General features: G+C 47.2%; 7 protein-coding genes across 7 annotated transcripts; 5 read left to right on the top strand and 2 right to left on the bottom strand.

Annotated features, from left to right (window-relative positions):
- Positions 1–840: 840 nt before the first annotated feature.
- Positions 841–2,945, top strand: I302_104984 (uncharacterized protein; the record flags this gene model as incomplete). Its single annotated transcript, XM_019195519.1, has 10 exons — positions 841–1,173; positions 1,249–1,283; positions 1,358–1,558; positions 1,657–1,768; positions 1,837–2,007; positions 2,074–2,210; positions 2,304–2,506; positions 2,562–2,624; positions 2,682–2,817; positions 2,885–2,945. 10 exons carry the CDS (start codon positions 841–843, stop codon positions 2,943–2,945), a joined length of 1,452 nt encoding a protein of 483 aa, XP_019042342.1.
- A 2,096-nt stretch (positions 2,946–5,041) lies between these two features.
- On the top strand, positions 5,042–6,976 carry I302_104983 (uncharacterized protein; the record flags this gene model as incomplete). Its single annotated transcript, XM_019195520.1, has 3 exons — positions 5,042–5,160; positions 5,247–6,592; positions 6,765–6,976. 3 exons carry the CDS (start codon positions 5,042–5,044, stop codon positions 6,974–6,976), a joined length of 1,677 nt encoding a protein of 558 aa, XP_019042343.1.
- A 723-nt stretch (positions 6,977–7,699) lies between these two features.
- On the top strand, positions 7,700–9,063 carry I302_104982 (uncharacterized protein; the record flags this gene model as incomplete). Its single annotated transcript, XM_019195521.1, has 2 exons — positions 7,700–7,785; positions 8,448–9,063. The coding sequence occupies 2 exons, from the start codon at positions 7,700–7,702 to the stop codon at positions 9,061–9,063; spliced, it is 702 nt and encodes a 233-aa protein (XP_019042344.1).
- A 760-nt stretch (positions 9,064–9,823) lies between these two features.
- I302_104981 (uncharacterized protein) lies at positions 9,824–10,785 on the top strand (the record flags this gene model as incomplete). The annotated part of the gene is made up of 3 exons (XM_019195522.1): positions 9,824–10,167; positions 10,258–10,462; positions 10,636–10,785. The coding sequence occupies 3 exons, from the start codon at positions 9,824–9,826 to the stop codon at positions 10,783–10,785; spliced, it is 699 nt and encodes a 232-aa protein (XP_019042345.1).
- Positions 10,786–11,238: 453 nt separating this feature from the next.
- I302_104980 (uncharacterized protein) lies at positions 11,239–12,527 on the bottom strand (the record flags this gene model as incomplete). The annotated part of the gene is made up of 5 exons (XM_019195523.1): positions 11,239–11,518; positions 11,595–11,676; positions 11,759–12,062; positions 12,174–12,250; positions 12,419–12,527. 5 exons carry the CDS (start codon positions 12,525–12,527, stop codon positions 11,239–11,241), a joined length of 852 nt encoding a protein of 283 aa, XP_019042346.1.
- Positions 12,528–13,770: 1,243 nt separating this feature from the next.
- Positions 13,771–16,169, bottom strand: I302_104979 (uncharacterized protein; the record flags this gene model as incomplete). Its single annotated transcript, XM_019195524.1, has 5 exons — positions 13,771–14,352; positions 14,420–14,846; positions 14,905–15,139; positions 15,196–15,360; positions 15,416–16,169. 5 exons carry the CDS (start codon positions 16,167–16,169, stop codon positions 13,771–13,773), a joined length of 2,163 nt encoding a protein of 720 aa, XP_019042347.1.
- Positions 16,170–21,277: 5,108 nt separating this feature from the next.
- Positions 21,278–23,551, top strand: I302_104978 (uncharacterized protein; the record flags this gene model as incomplete). Its single annotated transcript, XM_065869971.1, has 3 exons — positions 21,278–22,099; positions 22,192–22,527; positions 22,655–23,551. 3 exons carry the CDS (start codon positions 21,278–21,280, stop codon positions 23,549–23,551), a joined length of 2,055 nt encoding a protein of 684 aa, XP_065726043.1.
- Positions 23,552–23,676: the final 125 nt, after the last annotated feature.

Raw genomic sequence — 23,676 nt, 5'->3', positions numbered from 1 at the left:
ACAAATTGGTAAACTTCTACCGCTAAAACAACTTTATCATTCCAACTATATTAATTGAACGTATTCTCGGATCTCAATCGTTTACTCGCTAAAAACGTTCTACAACTTCTTATCTACCTTCCTTCCTTCTCTCTGATCCGGCCGACCAAAACGATACTAATACTTCATCGCTTTATCCCCTTGACCCCTTGTTCTATCCGACAAACCAAACAACCCAACACAATAATGACTATTTATCGGCTACGACAATTACTACTCAACTCCCTCTTTTGTCGTCTTGACTACATCCACATCCCACTTGATCTTGCGGCATTGGTCGATCAACACAACCCGGGGCTACTTTATCTCTATCCAAACAATATAATCTTCTCCTTTTTCTACCTCCTCCCATCTTCTCCTTGTCCTTCATAAACACTGCATCCCCTTGACAATTTCGTTCAATACCTTTGAATCACACCGAACATACCATTTCCTTTGTGTACCTGCACAAACAAACCCAACTTATCACTTTCAAACATCATCTACCCCGCATTACTCCTTTATCCTCTTTACCCCTGGCTCGTTGGCCCCTCATCATCATTTACCTTTCCGACACGACTCATATCAATCGGTCCTGATCTCCCATTCCCTTTGGTAATCGATATATACAACTTCCGCCGTTGTCTCCGTTGAATACATCGACCCGGCGCCCTCGATATACCATCGACCTCGCAACCTTTGTTCAACACCAAATATATAAACAACAAATAAATCCTTGGGTTTTCTTCCCCTCGAATTCTCATCATACACGCACTGCAATCCCATCCTCCTTTTACGCAAACCTAAACTGACCTGATTAACATGCACCCTAACCTTCGTACGGTGGCCACACCTGCTCTCCCACCTCTGATACGATTTGGCGGATCATCTCGTCATTTCGCTACCACTTCCTCATTCACTCGACCATTACTTCCTCGACCTCAACAACCACAATGCACACGTTGTATCACCACTTCAAACCCTCTCCTCCCTCGTCATGCTCTCTCACCTCTCAACAATGCCAACAACGCATTGATAAATCCATCGATACAAAACCGTGGTATTGCTATGACCTCGATGGCACCGGGTGCGATGTTTAGTCATCCTCCTCCTGAACCTGGAGCAGACTTCAACGTAGTCATGATTGGTGCAGGTGTACGTCTCCCTCTCTCACCTATTGATCCGGTTCCCTTCATAGACATGAGAGCTGACGTGACGAACGTTCCTCAGAACATCATGTTTGGTTCCGATGAAGGTCCTTGGAAGTGAGTTTACCTTTCTTTCCCGTTGTCATATCCCTTTGAGCATGTTGCTGATCATATCATACGCGTGTTTTCAGCCACTCTTTCCGATTCGAGCACAAACTTGGTCCAAGACTCAAGGTCACTGCTCTCATTGACCCTTCGATTGCCCGAGCTGAAAAGGTCTTGGAAGGAAAGAGACAATCTTTCGTAGAATCCGCTTACAAGGATACTAAAGTCTTCAAGACCATTGAGGATTACCATGCCGATTTGAAGAAGCAAAACATCCATGCTCCTCAGTGCGTACCATTTCCCGCTTGATGTATACAACGACTGATCCAAGTCTACGGAAGTTCTACTTGGAGATCGATTGGCTGATACCTATATGTCAATCTAGTGCCATTGTCGTTGGATGTCCACCAGCATACCGAGGTGGTACCACCAAAGGTACCGATCTCGAGATCAACTTGCTCAAACTCTTCCCCAAGACCGCTTACTTCATTGAGAAGGTCGGTTTTTACTTTGTATTTGACCCAACTGTGTGATAGACTAACTGACATCGTTCATATACTCTCAGCCCGTTGGTACCGGTACCGTCGAAGCTGCGAAGGAAGTAACTCAAAAACTCGTTGAGAACGGTAACATCGTCTCGGTCGGTTACATGCTTAGATACCTCAGATGTGTGCAGAAGATGAAGCAGATCATCCATGACAACAACCTCACTGTCATGGCCACCAACGCTAGATATGTAAGTTGCCCAAGGTTCAGTTATTTCTCCGTGCCCACAGAAACTGAAAACTCGTGTTTTGTACAGTCTTGTGCCTATGAAGCTATCGCCAAACCCGCATGGTGGAACAAGGCTATCGACATGGGACCTGTCATCGAACAGGGTACTCACTTCTGTGATTTGTCGAGATACTTCGGTGGTGACGTCGATATCGACAGTGTTGTGTGAGTGCGACTAATCTACGCGGGATACTACGCTCGCTGTCTCATGAAGGATTGTACGAAGCCCGTGTAATGACACTAATTCGTTGACTTTAGGGCCCGATCCGTCGAATGGTACGAAGAGCCGGGAAGACTCTCCAAAATTCCCATCGATGAAGGAAAGATTGACGAAGAACTCCGAATCCCTCGACTCACCTCTGCTGTCTGGAAATACGACAATGGTGCTGTAGGATCCTTCCAACACGCCGTCGCTTTGCAAGGTACCGCCTATGCTTGTGAATTGGAAGTCTGGGCAGATGGTGTGTTACTTTCCTTCGTACATGGGTGCTCAAAAGGCTAACAAGTGATCTATAGGCTACCACATGAGACTCGTTGACCCATACCAAAGTCCTACCCTTTACGTCCGAAGACCAGGAGGTGAGCTGAGCTAAAATTATTTGCATTATTGCATATGCTGACGTTGATGTTTCAAAGATGACCACGAAGAGAGACACTCCTTCACCGATGACGACCCATTCTTCTCTGAGGTATCTAACTTCATCGACTGTATCGAAGGTGGTTCTGAACCATACATTCTCTCATCTTTCGAAGATGCCACCAAGACTTATGAGTGAGTCGGCTGCAGAGCGAATTTGCTTATACCAAGGACGTTGCAGCTGATCATGATATACGCGCAGACTCACATGGGCTATCAGATTAGCTGCCGAAGCTTCCAAATGGCCTCAAGTCAAAGCTTAATTCGATTTACGATTCATAAGGACTTTTCTTTTTCTTTCTCGACTATCAATATTAGCATTGTCAATTAAAAATCAAGTCTCATAGGCAGTAAAGTAAGGTTCAAAGTTTCTTGAAACAAAGTACAAGAGAGGTGGAAAAAAGTAACATAGCATTGATCATGTATATAGAGCTGGGCTGGCACTTCATGGAGTAAGATAGCATGTACGAGTTGAGATGCAGTTTCGTATATTGATTATGGGATGGAACCGCTGATATTGGCTATGCGAAGTCTGAGAATGTCGAATCGGTCTTACGGCGTCTATCCATTTCCTTCCGAATGCTGAGGTAATATTGCGTCCGGAATCGCTACAGCGTGTCAAGCTCTTGATTGCTGAGTTCCAAGCCTAGTCCAGTCGGGGATGTATCATGGAGAAGGCCAATGGAGAAGGACGATATCAATCGGAGGGATCCGTGGGGAAACGCATTCTTCCTCAGCTTCGACTTGTTCCCTCTTTTCACGATGTACTGTAGCCGTATCCCAGACTTCACTCGGTTACAAAGCGGGGTAGACCACTCTTACTCTAACATGTTCAGTCAGCCTCGCTTACAACACTGTACCAGGGGATTGTGAAAAATCAGTAGTGGGATCTCGATCTCTTCGGTCTTGGGTCCTGGGATTGAAATATTGTAATGCTTCCGTGTCTGTACGGTGAACACTACCTTCATGCTGGATAATGTGCCCCATCCCATCATACCCCGCTTGGTTCTCGACATCTTCACGTAGTACTGCGGTGCCCGGAGACGCGCATGCCAGTGTCAATCCAACACACGAACAATACACCTCGATCCATTGCCGTCTTGTTTCGTGATTCCAATGTCCTTGATTCCCGGATCTTACTGTAAGTACTGCTGCATACACCACTTCCCTGTCTCTCTCGGTTATAGTCCAATTGCCGCACTTTTTCCTGAGCGATCGGAAGCAGAACCAGAACCGCTCATCCATCGGAACCTGGGCAGAAGATCGTCAACAGCACACTTTTTCTGCTTTTCTTGTTCTTCGTTACGTGTTCCACTGATGATGCAGTACCAAGCATACACTTGGCTCATGTCATCTTCTCTTGATCTCTCGTTTGGGGATATTCATGGGATGATGAATCTCTGTAAGCATGAGTACGATGTCTTCGATCCCGCTTTTACAGAGCTGCTTTGTCATACAGAATGTATGTATCCGCAATTACCGCATCAATCGAAAAAGGGAATATCTCGTTATTTCATTGGTGGCTTGACGTACTCTTTGGCGAGAGCCAGGCGGTATCACTGTGCGGGGAATGAAACCAAATCCCACATGCGGCACCACAACGCCCACACTAAAAATAAACTGAAATTGTTTGTTCTCGGTCAAGGTCACATGTATGTTCTGAGCCCCATTCAGTCCAATTCACCTCGCAAGGCGAATGAAGAGAAGCCAAGGGATCCTTACGAGATGCGATCATCACCGGTTAATGATCTCCATGTCGCAGCCGATTCTGATCCTGGACCAAACAAAGCAAAACAAACGTCTGCAGCTCCCGTTCTCCTCCTAACTTACTGGAACAAGTCGTGTGGCCTGTATAGTTAAACGAGACTAGTAAGGGAATAGGTTCCAGGTTCCGACCGAGACTTTTGCTTTTCCATGAGGTGGTCCCCCTGCTGGGCTAAGCCCCCGCGCGTTGCCCCAAGCGATGGTCGATCTCGTGAGACCGATTGTTTTTTTTTCTTTCCTAAGGCACACGAAAATATATCCCAAACATGTAAAAGTAATTTCTCGGAAAGGCCAGAGTCGCATGATCACATAAACAAAGTTGGATCAAAGGAAACCAAACCCCCACCCCACCCCTCTAGCCTCCCTATATATAGAGCACTGTTCTTCACGTCTCAATTGATTCTTCTTCCCCTTTTTCCCAACCATCAAATTGTGACCTCAAGTCAACATCGATTGATCAACAACCAAGTGAGCGCCTATCCTGCCTAACCGTTTTAGTCTGTTGATGCCTTTCGCAATAAGCTAAAGAGCCTCATCCCCATTCGCCTTAGCCCCAGCTCTTTTCCTCTAACAACCCACAAATAAATCACTCAACATGCCAGGCGGAGCTACCGTCTTAGCGGCGGCCACTAACCCAGATAGGGTAGAGGCCCCAGTCACCATCAAGGCCTACTTGTTATGTGTCTTTGCGTCTTTCGGTGGTATCTTCTTCGGGTGAGTCATAGGCATCCATCGATCGCAAAGATCACCTGCCAAATTACCTGCCATAAGATCTGCCAAGCTGACTTACATACTACCAGTTACGACTCCGGTTACATGAATGGTGTATTGGGAATGAACTTTTTCATCAACCTTTTCACCGGTCTCCCCATTCCCCCATCTGATGCCACTCAAGCCCAAAAGGACGCATTCACCCTTCCCTCATGGCAAAAATCACTCATCACTTCCATCCTTTCTGCCGGTACTTTCTTCGGAGCCATCATCGCCGGTGATCTTGCCGATTACTTCGGTCGAAGAATCACCATCGTCACTGGATGTGGTATCTTCATCGTCGGTTGTGTCCTCCAAACTGCCTCGCACGGCTTGGGACTACTGGTAGCTGGTCGAATCATCTCAGGTTTCGGTGTCGGTTTCATCTCCGCCATCATCATCTTGTACATGTCTGAGATTGCTCCTAGAAAAGTCCGAGGTGCCATCGTATCAGGATACCAATTCTGTATCACCATTGGACTGCTCTTGGCCTCTTGTGTATGTTACGCCACTCAGGACCGAACCGACACTGGATCATACAGAATCCCCATCGCCATCCAGTTCGCCTGGGCTCTTATCCTCGGTGGTGGTCTCTTGATGTTACCTGAATCACCCAGATGGTACGTCAAGCACGGAAAGATCGACCAAGCCACCAAGGCCCTTTCGAGAGTACGAGGTCAACCTCAAGAATCAACTTACATCCAAGAGGAGATTGCCGAAATCATCGCCAACCACGAGTACGAGACTGAGTTGATCCCCTCTCAATCGTGGCTCGGATCATGGGCCGCATGCTTCAGCGGATCCTTCTCAAACCCTCAATCCAACTTGCGACGAACTCTTCTTGGTATCTCATTGCAGATGATGCAACAATGGACCGGTGTAAACTTCATCTTCTACTTCGGTACCACCTTCTTCAAGGATCTCGGAACAATCTCCAACCCATTCTTGATCTCGCTCATCACCACCCTCGTCAACGTTTGCTCCACCCCCATCTCCTTCTGGACCATCGAGCGATTCGGCCGAAGGCCCCTCCTCATCTACGGAGCGTTGGGTATGTTCATCTGTGAATTCATCGTCGGTATCATCGGAGTCGCCAAACCAGGAGACAGCTCAGTCGTCAAGGCTCAAATCTCCTTCATCTGTATCTACATCTTCTTCTTCGCCTCCACCTGGGGTCCCGGAGCTTGGGTGTGTATCGGTGAGATCTTCCCTATCCCCATCAGATCGAGGGGTGTCGGTCTCTCCACCGCCTCCAACTGGTTCTGGAACTGTATCATCGCCGTCATCACCCCTTACATGGTCGGTACCGATAAAGGTAACCTCGGTTCAAGAGTCTTCTTCATCTGGGGTTCTACTTGTGTTTTGTGCTTCATCTACGCTTACTTCTTGGTATGGGGTGAGTGGTTGATCTCTTCTTTCTCTCCTCCATGCCAATAAAATCCCAAAAAAGTTTGAACCCCCCCCCCCAAAAAAACAAAAAAAAAAACACGCTTTTTTTGATTTTTTTGGGCTCCCTTCTTTTTCTTGAGAACACCATAGGCTGACCACGACCTTGTGCTTGCCTTTAGAAACCAAATCTCTCACGCTTGAGCAAGTAGACAGAATGATGGAAGAATGCGGTTCTCCTCGAAAATCCGCAGGTTGGAAACCCCATTCCACCTTTGCTGCCGAGATGGGACTCACCCAAGAAGGCAAATTACCAGTCACCACTCACGAGAAGGTCGGAGCGGACCACCACGACGTCGCCAACGCCAACCCCATGCCTGCTACTGCTGTATAAGCTTCCTGCATGCATTGGATATATGTGTTGCGTGGAAAGGACGGTGGAAAGAACGGGGAGGAGGGTCGGAAGGGATTCGCGTGGACGGTCGATCTAGTCGGTTTTTCAGTAGTTTTTCGAGCTTGAAATTGGATTTATATCATTAATACATACCCTTCGTTCTATCTATGAGGTAACTTGAGGATAATATTCAATGTAATTTGAGCATGTATCTTGTTCATTCTACACAAAGTGGGCGGGAGGAGCGAAGGAGGTGGGTGCCACACTTGTTACGTAAAGTGATGCACGTGGGTGAGATCGTACATTGAAGCAATGTCTCTTCGACATGACGAGGTATACAAGTACAACCTTTCTCCTGTCTTTCCTTGTCATCTCTCAAGGATAATTCATACATATATCAACAAACGTGGATCAAGTTCAAACTCGGGAAAAGGACTGTTAGCTGCAGAACGACCTCACTCTATAGCAATCAACGATTTTAGCCTTCCTCCGATAGAAACACAATCAAACTGTCGTCGATTATAGACACCTTCGGTAAGTGCATCTCATCTCACCTCGCCAACTTGCAGAATCACACACGCTCGTCGAGGGGTACTGAGCAGTGCGCGGGTATCTTATGGAAGGAGGATCTCGATCTGAAAAGCTTAGTCTCTGAGATGGGGACTGACCATGTATTGTTATGCACGTACAGTCACCCCCCTCCTCTTTGCCAGATCCCTCAAGATGTCATTCTTCAATCCGTTCAGAAGAGCTCGGGTCGAGCGAGACGAGGGGAAGATCCTCATACAGGTGAAATGGGGTAGAGAGAGGTGAGTGCGGGTTCCTTGTGCTGCTCATGGCGTCCCGAGACCTTGTTTCAAGAACGACGTCATGGAAGTAACTACTGGATCTTCCGATCTGGAAATATCCTTCGTGCTTCACCTTTCCTATGAACCACTATCGCAAAAAATGTCTATCGTCATCGTCCAGCCTTGTACCGGCGACAGTCCTACACCCTTTGATCTGTCCTCTCCGCTTGCCTTGTCCCTCTCCCTCCTGTTCGTTCCTCCTTCATATCTTCTCTGTCCCCTCTCGCCGTCTCGCCGTCTCGCCCTCTCATCCTCTCACCATCTCGCCCTCTTGTCCTCTCCCAATCTCGCCCTCTTGTCCTCTCACCCTCTCACCCTCTCACCCTCTCACCCTCTCACCCTCTCACCCTCTCACCCTCTCACCCTCTCACCCTCTCACCCTCTCACCCTCTCACCCTCTCACCCTCTCACCCTCTCACCCTCTTACCCTATCTTCGCTCTATCGCCCTTTCACCCTATCTTCGCCCTCTCGCCTTTCCCACACCTCTCGCCTTCTCCTCAACATTGTTTCGCATTGCCCTTGTACCTGGCTACCATGCCTTCTTCCGACCTTCTCCCTGCATACTATGTCTTGAATTCACAATTTATGCAAGTCACAATCTGACCTTATCTTTACATTGCAGATTCAACATCCCCATCCCCTCACCATCCCTCACACCCCTCTCGACTCTCCTAGCTACCCTATCTTCGCAAACCTCCCTACCCCTCGATCAGCTCAAACTGATATACAAAGGAGCGGTCCTGAAAGATTCATCCCTCACGATCTCATCATACGGTATTGAGGATGGTTCCACTCTAGTCCTAGTAGGCAAGGGAGGACCCGTACCCAGTGCGCCTCCCTCGTCGTCCGGCCCATCATCCAAGCCCAACGGCATAGTTAGTAAGAAGAACAAACAGCCCGAGACAGACCAGGAACCCGTCCTCGTCTCGTGGATATCCAACCTCGTCGAGTCGGTCTTAAACCCGTTGATACCCAGTATAGCAACTTTCATCTCTCAGACCGACCCGAACGCTACGAACAAGCCCAAACATATCCCTTCGTTCGAAGTTTTGCAGAAGGAACATGCTAGATTATCTGAACTCCTGCTCAAGGGGTTGTTGGACCTCGATGGCGTGCAGATCTCCCAGTCGGATTGGGTGAATGCGAGGAACGAAAGGAAGGCGGGCGTCAAGAAGATACAGGGGCAGTTGAATAAGGTTGATGAAGCTTGGGGAGAGAGGAAGAGGTTGGTGGGATAGGTTTGTGTTACGGATCATGGTAGGATTCATCTGGAATGTTCGGGATAGAATATCGATAGATGCATGGTAGAGTGTCGTTTTTCATGTAGACGTGATCATACAGATGGAATCACCGTTACTTCTGGTACATGCTCACGAATTCACACTTACATGCTCAATGACTTTGTGACTTCGTCCCGACGTGTTGGCACTCATGGTGTAAATAGAACCCATGGATGGCTACCACGTGGGTCGTACCGTGTCGCCAGCAATGCAAGAAGCTCGCTCGAAAGAGAGCGTGGGTGGGATGAGCACGAATGGAAGGTATTCTGCTATAGTTACCAAGCATGCACCCGCGATGACTGATATTGCTTAATCCGTCATGGCTCCAAGCCACATCATATAAAAAGCTTAATGATATGGTGGTGATGTAATTATAAACTTTCTGGTGACCCTTACCCTTAAAATCAAAGCAAGATCTGAATTGGACGCGAGTGGTAAGTTGTACAGTGAGTGAGGGTGGAGAGTAGCGATGCATAGCCCCGCATAGACGTGAACTTTCCATGGTGAATGGTGAATGATGAGAACAAGCAACTGAGTTGAATCATATAGGTTTGTCTCATAATCGATAACTTACCAAAAGTATCTATACAGACCTCCATCACCCTCATTCGATCCATAACTTACTACAAGACCAAACACTCATTCCACATCACTCAATCCACTTCAGATCATCAATAACCTCGCCACTCTTTCCTCAACACCCACACCCACACACAAAATGAAGCTCACCATCCCCCTCGCTCTAACTTTCACCCTCCTCTATACCCTCGTCTCGTCCTCCCCCTCGCCCGCTTCTCCCAACAAGCTCTCTCTCCGAGGCGAGATCCCCATCGCTCGAGGTGCAGTGGGAGTATACGCCCGACAGACCGGGACCTCCGACGCGGACGATTCGGGCGATGCAACCACCTCTGACGACACGGGGACAGGGGATGCGTCGGCAGATGGGGATGATGGGTCGACCTCTGCCGACGAAGGAGATGGGTCGGACACGGACACGGCGGCTGCTACGCCGACTTATACTTATGATGGGACTGGTGGGGAGGCGAGCGATGCTGGACCTGCGTGAGTCACGAGTATCCTTTTCTCAAGTCTTTTGAAGTCTCACTCAAATGTAACTTTACTGACCCTCTCTTATTCCCTAAACGTCCACAGCTTAACATCCACCGACGCCGGTACGACCCCACCCTCCAACGACCTAACTTCAGCAACGGCCGCCAACCCCGAAGCGACCTCTGCTGATCCCAATGCGCAACCTTCCTCTGCGCCTTCGACTTCGTCCTCTCATTCGGGAGTTACCGATTATAACACCACGACAAGGAGTCAGACGAGGAGTCTAGTGGGGACTAGTGCCGCTCAGGTGGGTGTGACGTTTCTTCATACAATTTGAAACATCATTAGTGCGATTGGTTTTGGGTCATCCATCCATTCATTCAATCTCTGGTATTCTCAACCTGATAAAATGGATCCTACCTCATTCGTCCTGATGTGCTTTCGAGGAACCACCGCTTACCTACCCTACTCCTGTTATAGACCTCAACCCGAGCATCCGGCTCAGCCTCGGCATCAGCCTCACAAGCCAACTCTGCTGCCCTCCCTGCTTTCATGCCTGGCCTATCACCTTTGTCGCTGGTTACGGTTGTCCTAGCTGGTGGATTGGGAGTTATCAGAGTTCTCGTCTAGTCTAGTCTAGACCTTCTGTTCAAGCTTCACTTATAACGGACCATCTTCTCATTAGTGTCTTACCTTCTCTCTTTTGTTGATGATCTTTTCGATAAAGATTGTCTATTAAACCCTAACTATGTATCCACACCCCATGCATTTTTTGTACATGTCCTGCTTACCTGACATCTGCGAAGATGGAGATCTGTGTACAAAGAATCACACCTTCATCTTTTCACGTTCATTTGGTTCTGGGGAACAGTGCACAGTACACAGAATGAATTACCGATGGATATAATTCGCCAATACGACCATACGAAAACATCCTACATCAACGATAATATGATATAATATGTACAAACAATTCGACGACTCATGACCTGCATGAGCGCATCTCAACAATCCAAATAAGAAGTAAGAAGACGAAACGACGTATCGATTATCGACAATTGTCCATAGTATCCCTCCAGCGAATTAGATCAGCCAGCCTGCCAACATGGTTATTACTCCGCCCAAAGTCAGACCCAACGGGTTGATCGACAATTGAGAGTTCGATCCGGATGAAGCTCCGCCCGACGCAGCAGCTAGAGGGGCCGTGACGCCTGATGACGAGGCGGGTACAACGGAAGGAGCGTTGGAGGTTGATCCAGATCCTGAAGCAGATCCAGATCCTGTAGAAGTCAGGGAGATGGTAGTTGCCGGTGTTGGCACCGTGGTTGAGCTGGCGGCGGCGGCGGTGGATGCGGATTGAGAGCTATGTCAGATGCGTGTCAGTCGTGGCATGCGCCATACGTTCATTTGTGATTCAAGTCATATGGTTATGAACTTACGAGGTAGCTGATTTGGATTTGGAAGATGAAGATGACGGAGCACCTTCTTGAGCGGCAGAGGAAGAAGGTTCAGACCAAGAAGCTACATCCGTTCGTCGAACCATCAGCAGCCCGTCATCGTCACTCCTTCTCCTTCTCTTCAAGATCAAAGCAGGATAACCCACAGGTAGAAGTTCCTTGTACGACACTAGCGCTCTCCCCGACCGCAGACGCAGATGAGCTTGCAGCAGCCGACGAAGCGGAAGCAGAGGTATCGGCCAAACATGAGGTATCGGGACTACCAGAGACTTTAACATTCTGCACGTAATTCCTCTGACCGGATGAATCTTGAAGTTCAAATATCAGACTTGTCCCCTCCGACTGAGTGACTGTCCAGGTATATGAGGAGTCGGTGATGCCCTCGTGCGTTTCGAGGGTAGTTTGGCCGACGTAGTACCCCCCTTGACCTATTGAGAGGGAGACTGGGCCCTGTAGAGTCATGTAGAAGTGAGTATTGGTCCATCGTGGTATGTTTGGTCCGAATGAATCATGAGGGAAGAAGGGAAAGCAGACCAAGTTGATTGATGAAGTATAACTTACACTGCTGGTACCGCTCCATGAGATGGTAGCTTGTGAACATTGCACGACATTATCCGCTTTGACAGTTATGTTGTTGACTGTGTTGGTATCACTGAACGTCAGTCTCTCCATCTTAATCTCGTAGGAGAAGATCATTCAACTGAGTTCTTGGCATTTCTAGCCATCTCCCTGGTTCTCCTTAACTGAGTGAAACTCGTATTGACGAGTATTCGTACATCTCATCAAACGGACATAGACAAACTCACCAGGTGCACCAGCCAAGACACCTCCTATTCTCTTTTCTGTACTGCCTTCAACACCTAATCCCAAAAGGAGCGAACCGAGCGTGAAGATCGTAGGAGCGGTGAGAATCATTGTGTCGATCTGGTGTTCGGTGAAGTATGTATGAAATATGCCTGATATGTTATATATAAAAGAGAGATGGTGCGTCTGATCAAATCAAGCCAGTGATGTTGATAATGAGTTGAGATACAATAAAAGGCAGATGCAGAGATGGACAAACGAACAAAGAAGACAAAAGCCAGGTTGGTTAAGGGAAGAGTTAAAGAGCCAAGGAATGTGAGTTGGGTAGGGTTTCTGCTTTTGGTTAGTTCGTGTGTCTACACAAATCCGGATGTGGACGTGTTGTGTGTGCATCCATCTGCATCTCATCGATCAATCGGATTATAGACTTTGACTTGGACTGACAGTATTATGCATACAGTACGCTATCGATGGTCCATCTTTGCAATCATACTCGACATGAGCAGCCAACGGCTCAAGGACGCGTCAATATAAAAATCAAAATCAAAATCAAAAGGTAAAAAGAAATCAACCATGCGCCTATACCCGTGCTCCATACCCAAATCACTTGCCCTTCGTATTCGCCTGCTAAGGTATCAGTCCAAGAGAGTCAAGACCTTCATCCCAAATTCGTCACAGACGGACCAAGTTAATTACCTTGATGAACGTCACATTCACATTTCACCCGGAAAAAGAAACTAAAACGCGTTGCAACTGCTTTGAGTGGTACCTTAATGAGAACGGTGAGATGAGATAGGAGACATACCGAGACAAGGGAGATTGACATGTCGTTATTTTACAACAAGCTTAATTGCATGTACAGTACGGCTTGATTGTATGTTGCGGTCCAACAACTATGCCCTCGGATGAACAATGCACAGGAACTTGATTTTGCATATTGTATAAAATATATACAACTTTTTCTTTGTTCTCGCCTCGATCCATCAATCATCGTCTCCTCCATTCCACGACATCATTATCTCTGTGTTTCCCTCTCTCTCGGGACACACCATCAATCCTCTAAGTAATTCCATCGAAATGAAGAGATGCAAGAATCAAATTATGTGTATATACAACGATATTACAGAAAGATGAAGAGATAATATTATAACAGGTAGCTCTAACGAATGAATCAAAGTCCATGTATATGTTTGTGTTGAATGCGTGTTTGAATGTATACAATGGGAGAATGTTGAAAGTATGAAATGTCGCATATGCAAGAAGAGAAGAACTTCACACCTCGCTCACCACACGACCAACCAAGCTTGTCTTTGATAGTTGATTCGCGAACCGGCTGACTGGAACCTTTCACAGCCTACGCCGACATCCCAGGATAGTTGATCCTCAGATCATTAGGGTTCGGTTGTCTCGACACGTTCTGATGTACATGAGGGAGTTGGTGCGGTTGATCCGGGTAAACCAAATTACCAGGCAAGACATAGGAGCTTGATCCGCCCGTACCGTCATTGGGATCACCAGAGTTGAGCCACTGGTTCGTGCTCTGCCCATAAGGTGGTGATAAATTCAAGTACGAACTTCCCTTCTCGTCCGGTTGGTTCCCATGTGGTGTATTGGCCGAATTGCTGTTCGTTCGATAAGCTGTAGGCGAGTTGGACTGTTGTGAAGGTGTATGAGGTGGGTAGGACGAATGAGCGTACGAGGATGAATCGGAACTCGAATGTGAGGTCAGGTGAGGGGCCGAACCGGATGTGGTGGGTGGTCCGACTGATATCGCCGAACTACTATAATCGTGCTTGATATATTCGTCGTCGGGTATATTCGAAGGTAACATTGGTTGTAATGGTCCGGGTATACCGAAGTTCTGGGCTGGTTGATAGTTTTGGGGGGGTTGGGGAGGAGGTGGCATGGGACTGGAAGGGTATGGGAAGCTTGCAGACTGTGTAAAGTAACGATGTCAGCTCGGGTCGATCAATGAATTCATACAGTGTTCCAGCTCAACTCACGTATTTCCCAATAATCTTCTTCAGCGCTTGACCCAAGATCTCCCATGGGAACACCTTCACATCCTTCTCGATATTCCTTGGTCGAGGATTCGGGAAGTTCATGATCAATCTGAAGAAATCTTCATTTCCAGGTTTACTCTTCGAGATGGTAATAGGTCTGAATCCTTCCAGGTTCCTCCTAATCCTATTCTTCTCCTCAACGGTAAACCGAGTACCAACCAGAGCTTCGAGGAGGTAGATGGCATCAACCGAAGTAACGTAACATACGTTCTTGTCCTCTCGGAAGATACAAGAAATGATGATGGATTGTTGATATGCAGGGTATTCAGCTTGAGAGATGGGTTTGAAAGCGGCATGGATAGTGGTTCCTTCTTGTCTCCTCCAGAATTGTACCAACCGACGTCGAGCGTGCCATTCGTCTTGTGTCCTGATGAATCGGAGAGCTATCAGCTGAGGATCACAGGATTATAATACAAGACACTCACCATCCTTTCGACATTGTCATTAGATCCCCAGCCATCTCTAAGCTTGCCTTCTGACCCGAGTTGACATAAGGCGTAGGTGCCGGCAGTCCTGGACCCAGCTGAGTGGATCTCATCAGACTGGGTTGAAGACCTGGAGTATAGGGAGGTGGAGCTGGGTGAGATATGGATGGCATGGATGTGTTTGTTGATGATCCGTAAGGACTATGTTGCCACGAAGCGACGGAATCCGAAACAGCTAAGATTGGATATCAGTAAGCGAGACTCTATCACCATTATCAAAACCCAACTTACATCTTCCAGACGGACTTGGGTGGTATGTTGAAGGCATTGTACCGTATTGCTGCATCTCGGGTGTGGTGTAAGGTGCAGAACTTGTGGATATGACTCGTCGATGAACCTGGTGTGGGGAAGGTCGAGTAGATTCCAAGGATTCACCACCTCGTTTGAGGGGGTTACCTACGGCAGATTTTTATCAGCAACCTGAGTTCTGAGACAGAAGCGACAGACCTACCTTTTGGTGCTATGCTGGTATACATGAACTCTCCCAGTGGTACCGTTTCAACTATTGCGAAATCTCCTGCTAAAACCTGTACCGACACATTCACCTTGTTCCCATATCCCTGTGATCCTGCTCCAGTACTAGAGAAACTTGGCACAGTCGCTATAAGCTGGTAGTATTGACTTTCTTGCGAGGTATCTACAGTGGTGACGGCGGTTTGAACAGGATGACCACCAAAGACCACTCGAAGAGCTTTCGTGGGTTTACTTTGTGGTGAAGGTTTTGGAGAAGAACCATCTGGGTTGGGAGGCGGTGTGTTGGAAGGAAGGTTGACGTCGGCCTTGATGACTATTTGCGTCCCTTGAGATCCTTCCCTTGGTCCCCATTCATACACCGTTACTGGTCTTTCGCTACTACTTGACGGTCCTACTTGCTGGAGAGGAGGGAGACCTGGCGTATTTGTCGTGAGACTATCGAACTGCTGGCTGATTTGGGGTGACATATAGCTTGGTTTCGAAGAGAGGTAGGATGGTCCAGCAGGGTTATTGGTGTAGGATGACGAAGTGCTCGCTGACGCAGCAGAGTTCTGGCTCTGATCATGGGAGAATAGGGGAGATGATGGTGAAGGAGACATCCCGAATGGATCCATCGCTGGTGTTCTGGGAATGTAAGGCGCTCGGATGGGGGCGGATAGTGGAGTCGGAGGTTGATACAACCTTGGTTGAGCCGCCGGGTTATAATGAGCAGCGGAAGAGGTGTGATACATGTCTATGGGAATAAGCATCTGTCAGGCAACCCACAAGAGGCACATACGCACGCGAATGGTGAGATGAGATCCATTCAGATGGGAGTTAAAATGGGGATTCCAGTATTCAGAACTTACCTGCTATACTTGAAGGTTGAGGAGTATTCAGTTGATGGCGAGACAGGCGGCGTTGATGGTTTCAGCAAGGTCCGAGACAGCCGATGTGCGCGTGAGACAGATTAAAGGGAATCAAATCGAGGGTATAAAGTGGGGTTGAAGAGTAGTAAGAAGACCAAGTTAGATTAGCGGATAGCCCTTCTAGAGTGTGAGATGACGACGAGGTCCAAAGTGTTGACGTCGAAGAAGAAGGTTGGTATATGAGAGAACGAAACGAAGTAACAGAAAGAAGACGATCAATTCAAGAACAAGATGATAGGAGAAAAGAGTGAGTAACTAGAGAATACACAAGTAACCGAACAATCCAACATCATCACGAAAATCATCGACTCTTTCGATATCATCCTTGATCCCATCATCAAATATCCTTAATCATCCGGACAAGGACAAGTAATAGGAACGCCTCTAAATGCTTTAAACTCCCTGTTTACCCTTTCGGACCACGACCATCGTCAAGGGGTACGAGCAGAGGAGGGGGTGTCAAGAGGGTAAAGTATTTACGTTTAAAGTATTAAGCTCACGAGAGCGAGAGCGTACGAGGGAAATTTCTGAATAGGAAGCAATTTAACTATTCTTTCATCTGTACGCCTCACGACGCCACCAGGAGAGGCGCGGATCGGCAGATGAAGATATTAATGAAAGTCGGATGGGGTGAGGGTGTGGGTGTGGGAATCAAGCAGCAGGGTCGAGCATGATGATCATAATCATGGCATACGACGGGAGAAGGAAGTGACAAAGTAAGAAGTGAAAAAAGAGTAATGAGTAATGATCGGATACGGAGAATTAATACACGGCAAAGGGACCCGGATGTGGTAAAAGGTGATCAGGGACTGGTGGTAAACGATAACGAGAGAATATCACAGCATCACTTCCCACCATCATCATCATCATCATCATCATCAAGATCATCTCAAACTCACATATTCACTCTAATCTGGTCCAAGAGGATGATGGATGCTTGATCCGGCGAAGATATATAACGATCAAAAATTATAAAGATGATAAGAAGACGATGATGGAAGAAGAAGAAGGAAAATTGAAGAGATCCAACAGAGATATCTGAAAATGGAAGACGCGTATCACACGGAAAAGTGTTTGATCAACACATACAAGTTACTCTACACATTCGCGCACAGAGAGAGAGGCGGGCGTGCGGTAAACTTGGGAATGGAAATAATAAATCATCAATCTACCCATCCATCCATCCACGTCCAAGATCGTCTATCAATCCTGCCACGATCTTTTCACACGTGAAGAGAACAAGCATTGGTAAAGAAAGTAAAATCACAACCTTGACTGGACGGGCTTGTCCGGTAGAACTGAGAAAGAAAAGATATTCTAGCCCTCGACGTCATGGGCTTATTTGCCTCTTTCAGTGGTGCTTGTAGTAAGCCACCAGCTGTCCATCCTCTCTCGTCATTCCGGTTTTGGGTTGACTAATATTATACCGTCCGTGCCGGAAGAAGGGGGGTGTTCAGGGTATACAGGTGAGAAATAGAAATTTAAAGTTTAAAGTGCAAACCGCAGGAAAGGAAGAAGGCTTGGCGTGAAAGAGCGAGCAAGCAATCAAAATGAGATAGAATCCAAGCTAAGCAAGCATACCACAAACCAAGTAACATAATATAACGAACACACATGGGAGGTAAATAAAGCTAAAAAGAAACTCACAAGAACGTCCTTGCGGATTATAGATTTGAATGGGAAGTCCGTTATTTGATGCAAACGCCGGTACCATATAGACTCGATCGTCGTCCATTGAATGAAGGATGAATGAATTGGAGGCTGGGATGGTCGAGCTACCATGTGGGGGTAGGAGGGAGAGAGAGGGAGCGGATTGAGGGAGTGGGGCGATCAATCTGAATTGAGGTGGGATCATCTTGCTGGATGGGTCGGAAAGCTTATTACGATATAGTTGGATCGTACTATAATGAGGTAAAGGATGATGACAACGTCAGCGAATATTCACGACATTTACTGGATCGGTGTGAATAAAGCGAGGGGTCGATTGCCGATAACATGACGAGATCACAGGTAGGGATCACGGTGGTATGGGATGAGATGGGTATATGGGTAGGAAGGAGTGAATGGGAAGGGATGACGGATAAACTCGCATAGGTCTACCAAGTAGAGCGAAAGATCTTGCCTGATGGGAAGCGAAGGAAAAAGGTGAAGATCCAAGAATATATCAGTGATAATACCTCGAAGAGGAAGACAGGACCAACAAAGATAGGATTGCTCAACTCACCAACCTCAACTGTCTTCTATCGCAACCAGCACAAGATAGGTATCTCAAGAAGTATATGAAGAAAGTCGAGAAGAAGAGATGGTATGATATATATACCCATGGGTATGGGAGGGGAACCCCGTTCAAAGTGGCAGCCACACGAAAGGACCCCTCTTTCCGACCAAACTTTTCCTTTTCCCCCACTTTCTTTGTACCTATCTCCAATCTCACATCAAGTGATGGCGATGATGGCGGTACTGATCGTGATCGTGATGGTGGTGGAGTATATCTGATTGATTGATTGTTGGTTGATTGATTTACATGAACAGAACGGTTCCCTGAAGAACGAACAATCAACTCGACAATCAAAAAAAAAGTTTGATCGATTCGATTCTGGATTACCGGGTGGGGTAAAGACAAAACGATGAGATGGGTGTGCTTCTATATTGTTTCTGTAAATTAAAAAGAGAATAGCAGCGGAAAGGAATAAGGGTATTTGAGAGGGGATCTTGTTTAATTGAACACGATAGAAAAAGATATCTCTTCCTCGATGTCAATGTGATTCTACAGTGATTGATGTATGTGCTAAAACTCGTAAGAGACTGAGTATCAATGCATAGACATACCCATTTTCCATATTGTGTATGGAAGCGAAACATTGATGATCTTTGCTATTTATTTATGTGCGAGGGTGTCGAAAGGAGGTGTGATAAAAGTATTCCTGAAGGCCTGACAAGGTCACGATCTCTTTGGGTTTATAGCTTCTCCTCGACATCATCCTAGTAAGCTCCTTTCGCTACCATTTCGGTTGGTTATACATATTGTACATACCTGACCCCACTCCGTTTTCGTAAAACGTGTAACTAAAATGACTATGACTTTCCAATCGAGTCTAAACGCTGTTGATTTATTAAATCACAATGATCAGCGTACTACACGTCTCAACAACAATACGCCAATCATTCTTCCTGGAAACGGAAACGGTGTTGTTCGACGAATGTCCTTTGGATTCACACGCTAATCTGTGTCTACGAATTCTTTCTTCCGGGTATATCTGTCGTTTCTTCTGTCAAAGGACACGGGCAAGTTGGGTTTATCAGCAGTACATTGTGATTCCCGCATATAAGACATAGCGGAAAGAAGCCCTCTTCCCAACAAGATGCCATACTCTCAACCACGATAAGGGCTTCAGCAGCAGAGGATAACCCCCACTCACATGAACATGCACAACCTTCCCTTCAGAGGTTATTCACATCTCCCATCTGATCGTGCTATTGTAGTCTGTCACGTAGGATAGTGCCAATCAACTTCCTCGGCAACGATCAAGAGGGATCAATTATGGTTATTCCCCACCCCACTTCGATGAGCTCCACTTGATTGCACGACTAGATTCAACACTAAGCTGATTGATCAAACAATCAGATCCCTTCCCACCCTGAGAAAAACGGACAACGTAAGTCCGAGCGTCCTTTTTTTTGTGTGTGTGTGTGTGTGTGGCTGTGAGTGTTTGAAGTGACTAATCGTCCGTGTGTATGGGCGACTGCAGATGGTCACCCTCAAGAGCACAAGAGCACGAGCGCCATTTAATGATGGAACCTTTTGTAGGTTTACACGCTCTTTGATCGAAGGAAGGTACGTAGGTTTACAGGGGTACAGTACAAAAATTAGCGAGGTGGATCTTTAGGCGAGCGCGGAAAGGGAAAGTGGGGGGCTGGGGAATCATCAGTCGAGGGAGTTGTGGTGGATTGCTTTTCTCAGTTACGAGTTGTCAACAATCAGTATTGACCCCACTTTGCTTTGGGGCGATGTTCTGTATTTACTCTTCAGATCGACGAGCCTGTCAATCACTGTGATAGGTACCGACGGTACAGCCTGATAGGTACGGATTGGATTGGTCAATTCGCAGTCAATTAAGTAATTCAACTTGATTGGATTGGATATGAGTAGCGGAAACGGATCGATCCCTGTTCCAACTTAATGATGTATGCATGGGCTACTCATGCTCTTGAGGATGAGCATAACTAACCAGAGGGGCATAGATGGATCAAAGGTGCATGGCGGCAGACCGTGCGTCGCAGTATAGTATGTAGGTGGCGTGTGGCAGATCGTTGCTCCATTCCAAGCTGTCCCACCTAGCCCGGTATGGTGTGGAAAGACAAAAGCCCAGTAGTCTCTACGTACGAGTCTGTTCCTATACAAACACGGAAAAAACACTCCCTTGATATCTTCACATCCTTTCATCCCCCCAAATCCTTTCTTTGATCCATAATGTATGTACCATAGTATGACCCTCGGCATATCCGTAAGGCGTAACACAACACACAAATACTGTAAATATCCTTTGTCCTGCCTTCATCGCTGTTACATCTGTCTCAGCTTACATAGCCTTTGTCGAACTTGCACGACCATCTTTTCATGATATGATATTATACATGTCAGAGCCATACACGGAGTTTGGGCATACTCGGACTCGGTCAGTGTGCGATATATAATATCGAGTCGAATAAGTGGATTATTGTACACAGGCATAAGATATAAAAACTCAGAATATACTCACCAGTAAAGTACAAGCAGATAAAACATCGACGATATTTCGAAGAGACGATCGTTCATCAGATCATAGTATACTACCGATAATTGTAAGTTTATGATGTCCATTCTGTAGTGATACCACCTATACCCATTGACGAACCTTGCTCTAGGATTCACATTCCACAGCCTCATCGCAATGTCCTTACACAGATACTTCGTCCCACCCCCTCTGGCCCTCGCCGTCCATCCTGCTCCACCACCCAAGCCAAAGCCCACCGAGAAGGAGAAAGCCGAGAAAGACAAGGCTGAAAAGGAAGCCAAAGATAAGAAGGATGATCAGCAAGACAGAGACAAGAAGAAAGCTGACGATGCCGACGACAAGAAAGATGAAAAAGAAAAGAAGCAAGAAAAAGATGAACCTGCCACACCAGCTACTCCAGGATCGATGGTTCCTGAACCTCCTACTCCTGCTCCCGGTGCTGCGGACGATAAGCCCGAGACTCCAGAAGAAGACAAAGCCAACGTCGATCACGAGAAGCCAACCGGGGTAAAAAAAGATCCCACCGAGGCTAAAGAAGGTCAACCCGAACCCAGATCCACTAACCTCAAAGACCTCACCCCCGAGCCTGAAGAACAAGAACCCGAAAAACCTCTCGAGCCCATCCGTCTCCTTCCCCCCGCTCCCTTCCGCCCCATCCGGACCAAACTCGATCTGAACCCTCTCAAGCCTTATCCTCCTATCCCCACTGATCCCCGGGGAGCGTATCATGCCTACGCCAAGGCAGTGGGTAACGAGGTGATTTACGTGGACGTCACCAAGGACGGGTGGCTGACCGAACAGTGGAAGGAGCGTTCGGAACGGGAAGCCCTCAAGAGATTGACGGGAGAGTGGGAGAGGGAATTGCAGAGGGAGCTTGAGAAGCAGAGGGAGAATGAGAAGATTAGGGAAGTGCCGGGGACGGCGCAGGGGATATTGTTGGAGTTGTGGAATGTGTTGGTTGAGGCTGATAATCATGAGGTGTGTTTTTTTCTGCGTAGAATTAGAGTGTGGTTCTTCCATTAGAAGCGTAGGGCGACGCTAACTTCGTATGCCGTTTGCTGTTTCTTCAGATCGCAGTAGATGAGTTCTGGGCCAAGTTCGATTGGACCAAGGAATCTGCTAAATTGCATCTCTCGAATGTCCGAAGAGAGCTCAAAGATGATGAGAAGAAGGGTCTAGATAACGACAAGACTGAAGAGAAGAACAATGATGATACCTCTAATGGAGAGAAGGAGAATCAACCTCAAGCTATCACCGATGACAAGGAAAAGAAGAAGGATCTGCCAAATGGCGATTCTACTTCTGCCGAGAAGAAAAACGAGAAAGAAGAAGAGGTTGAATGGACCAAAGAAGGATTAGAAGAGATCCTATCGACCGTTGGTGTTCAATGCGTATACAATGTCGAGGTGAGTCATCGAAATCAATCCCTCATATTCCCCTCCTTCACCCCCAGATGGGGACATGATGGATGAGAAAGTTATCAAGGAGAGATAGCGAGGAGAGGTGTGTTGGCTGACGGTGGGGTGCTGATAGAAACCCTCAAGACACTGGGCTCACCCTGCCGGCGGATACCTCCTACTTTCCCATGGATATTTCCTCCTCCGAACAGATATGCACATCAACTTCAAGCCCGCGGAGAAAGCTGGGCAATTCGAAGTGCTCGTTACCTCTGGTCATGATCGGGTGTTTGGGGAGATGGTCAAGGCGCAGAGGGAGAGGGAGTATAGGGAGAGAAAGGAGAGGGAGAAGAAGGAGAGGCTGGCTAAGGAGAAGGACAAGGGTAAGGAGGGGAAGAAGGAGGATGAGAAGGATAAAGCGAAGAAGGGCGAGGAAGGCGAGGAGAAGAATGACGATGAAGATCCCAGTCCAGGTACACCAACCAGTAATGTCAAACTGATCGACGGAGAGGCCATCGTCCCCGCTGCTGGAGATGCAGTGGCAATACTAGACAAAAAGGACGATAAAGCTATCATTGCTATTCCTGTCGATGCCAAAGATCAAGCCAATGGCGAAGACAAGGATAAAGATAAGAAACACGAGCAAGAACCGGCCATCGTCCCTGGTCCCAAGCCCACGCCTGTAGCAGGGGACGAAGCCAAAGGGGAGAAAGGGGAGGAAGACAAAAAACCAATGAACATGGACGATATAGCCAAAGCGTTCAAAGCCCTCGAATCGTCCATTTCCAAATCCGTGGATCTCAAGGATAAAGAGAAAGAGAAAGACAAGGTCAAGCTCGTTTGGACTTGGTCAGAGAGATGTGAGACATGGAGGTGGAAGAACTTCGAAATGGGTTTACATAATGTTGGTCCGGGAGGGTGGGAAGAGAGGGATTGGAAGGTCTTTGCTGATGGGAGGGAGGTTTGGGACTTTGATGATGATGAGAAGGTCGTGGAGGTTGAGGAGGAGGATATACACGATTGGTCTTTGTGAGATCGGATAGATCAGCATAATGAAGTGGATGTGATAGGATACAGTATTAGTCAGATTAGCGCATTTTCAGTTCCAGTACAATAGACTCTTGTTTAGTACAATGAATGCAATCGTTATACCATCCA

Source organism: Kwoniella bestiolae, chromosome 3 (assembly GCF_000512585.2).
Source record: "Kwoniella bestiolae CBS 10118 chromosome 3, complete sequence".
Classification (NCBI taxonomy): Eukaryota; Fungi; Basidiomycota; class Tremellomycetes; order Tremellales; family Cryptococcaceae; genus Kwoniella; species Kwoniella bestiolae.
This window is presented reverse-complemented; position numbering and strand designations above follow the sequence as displayed.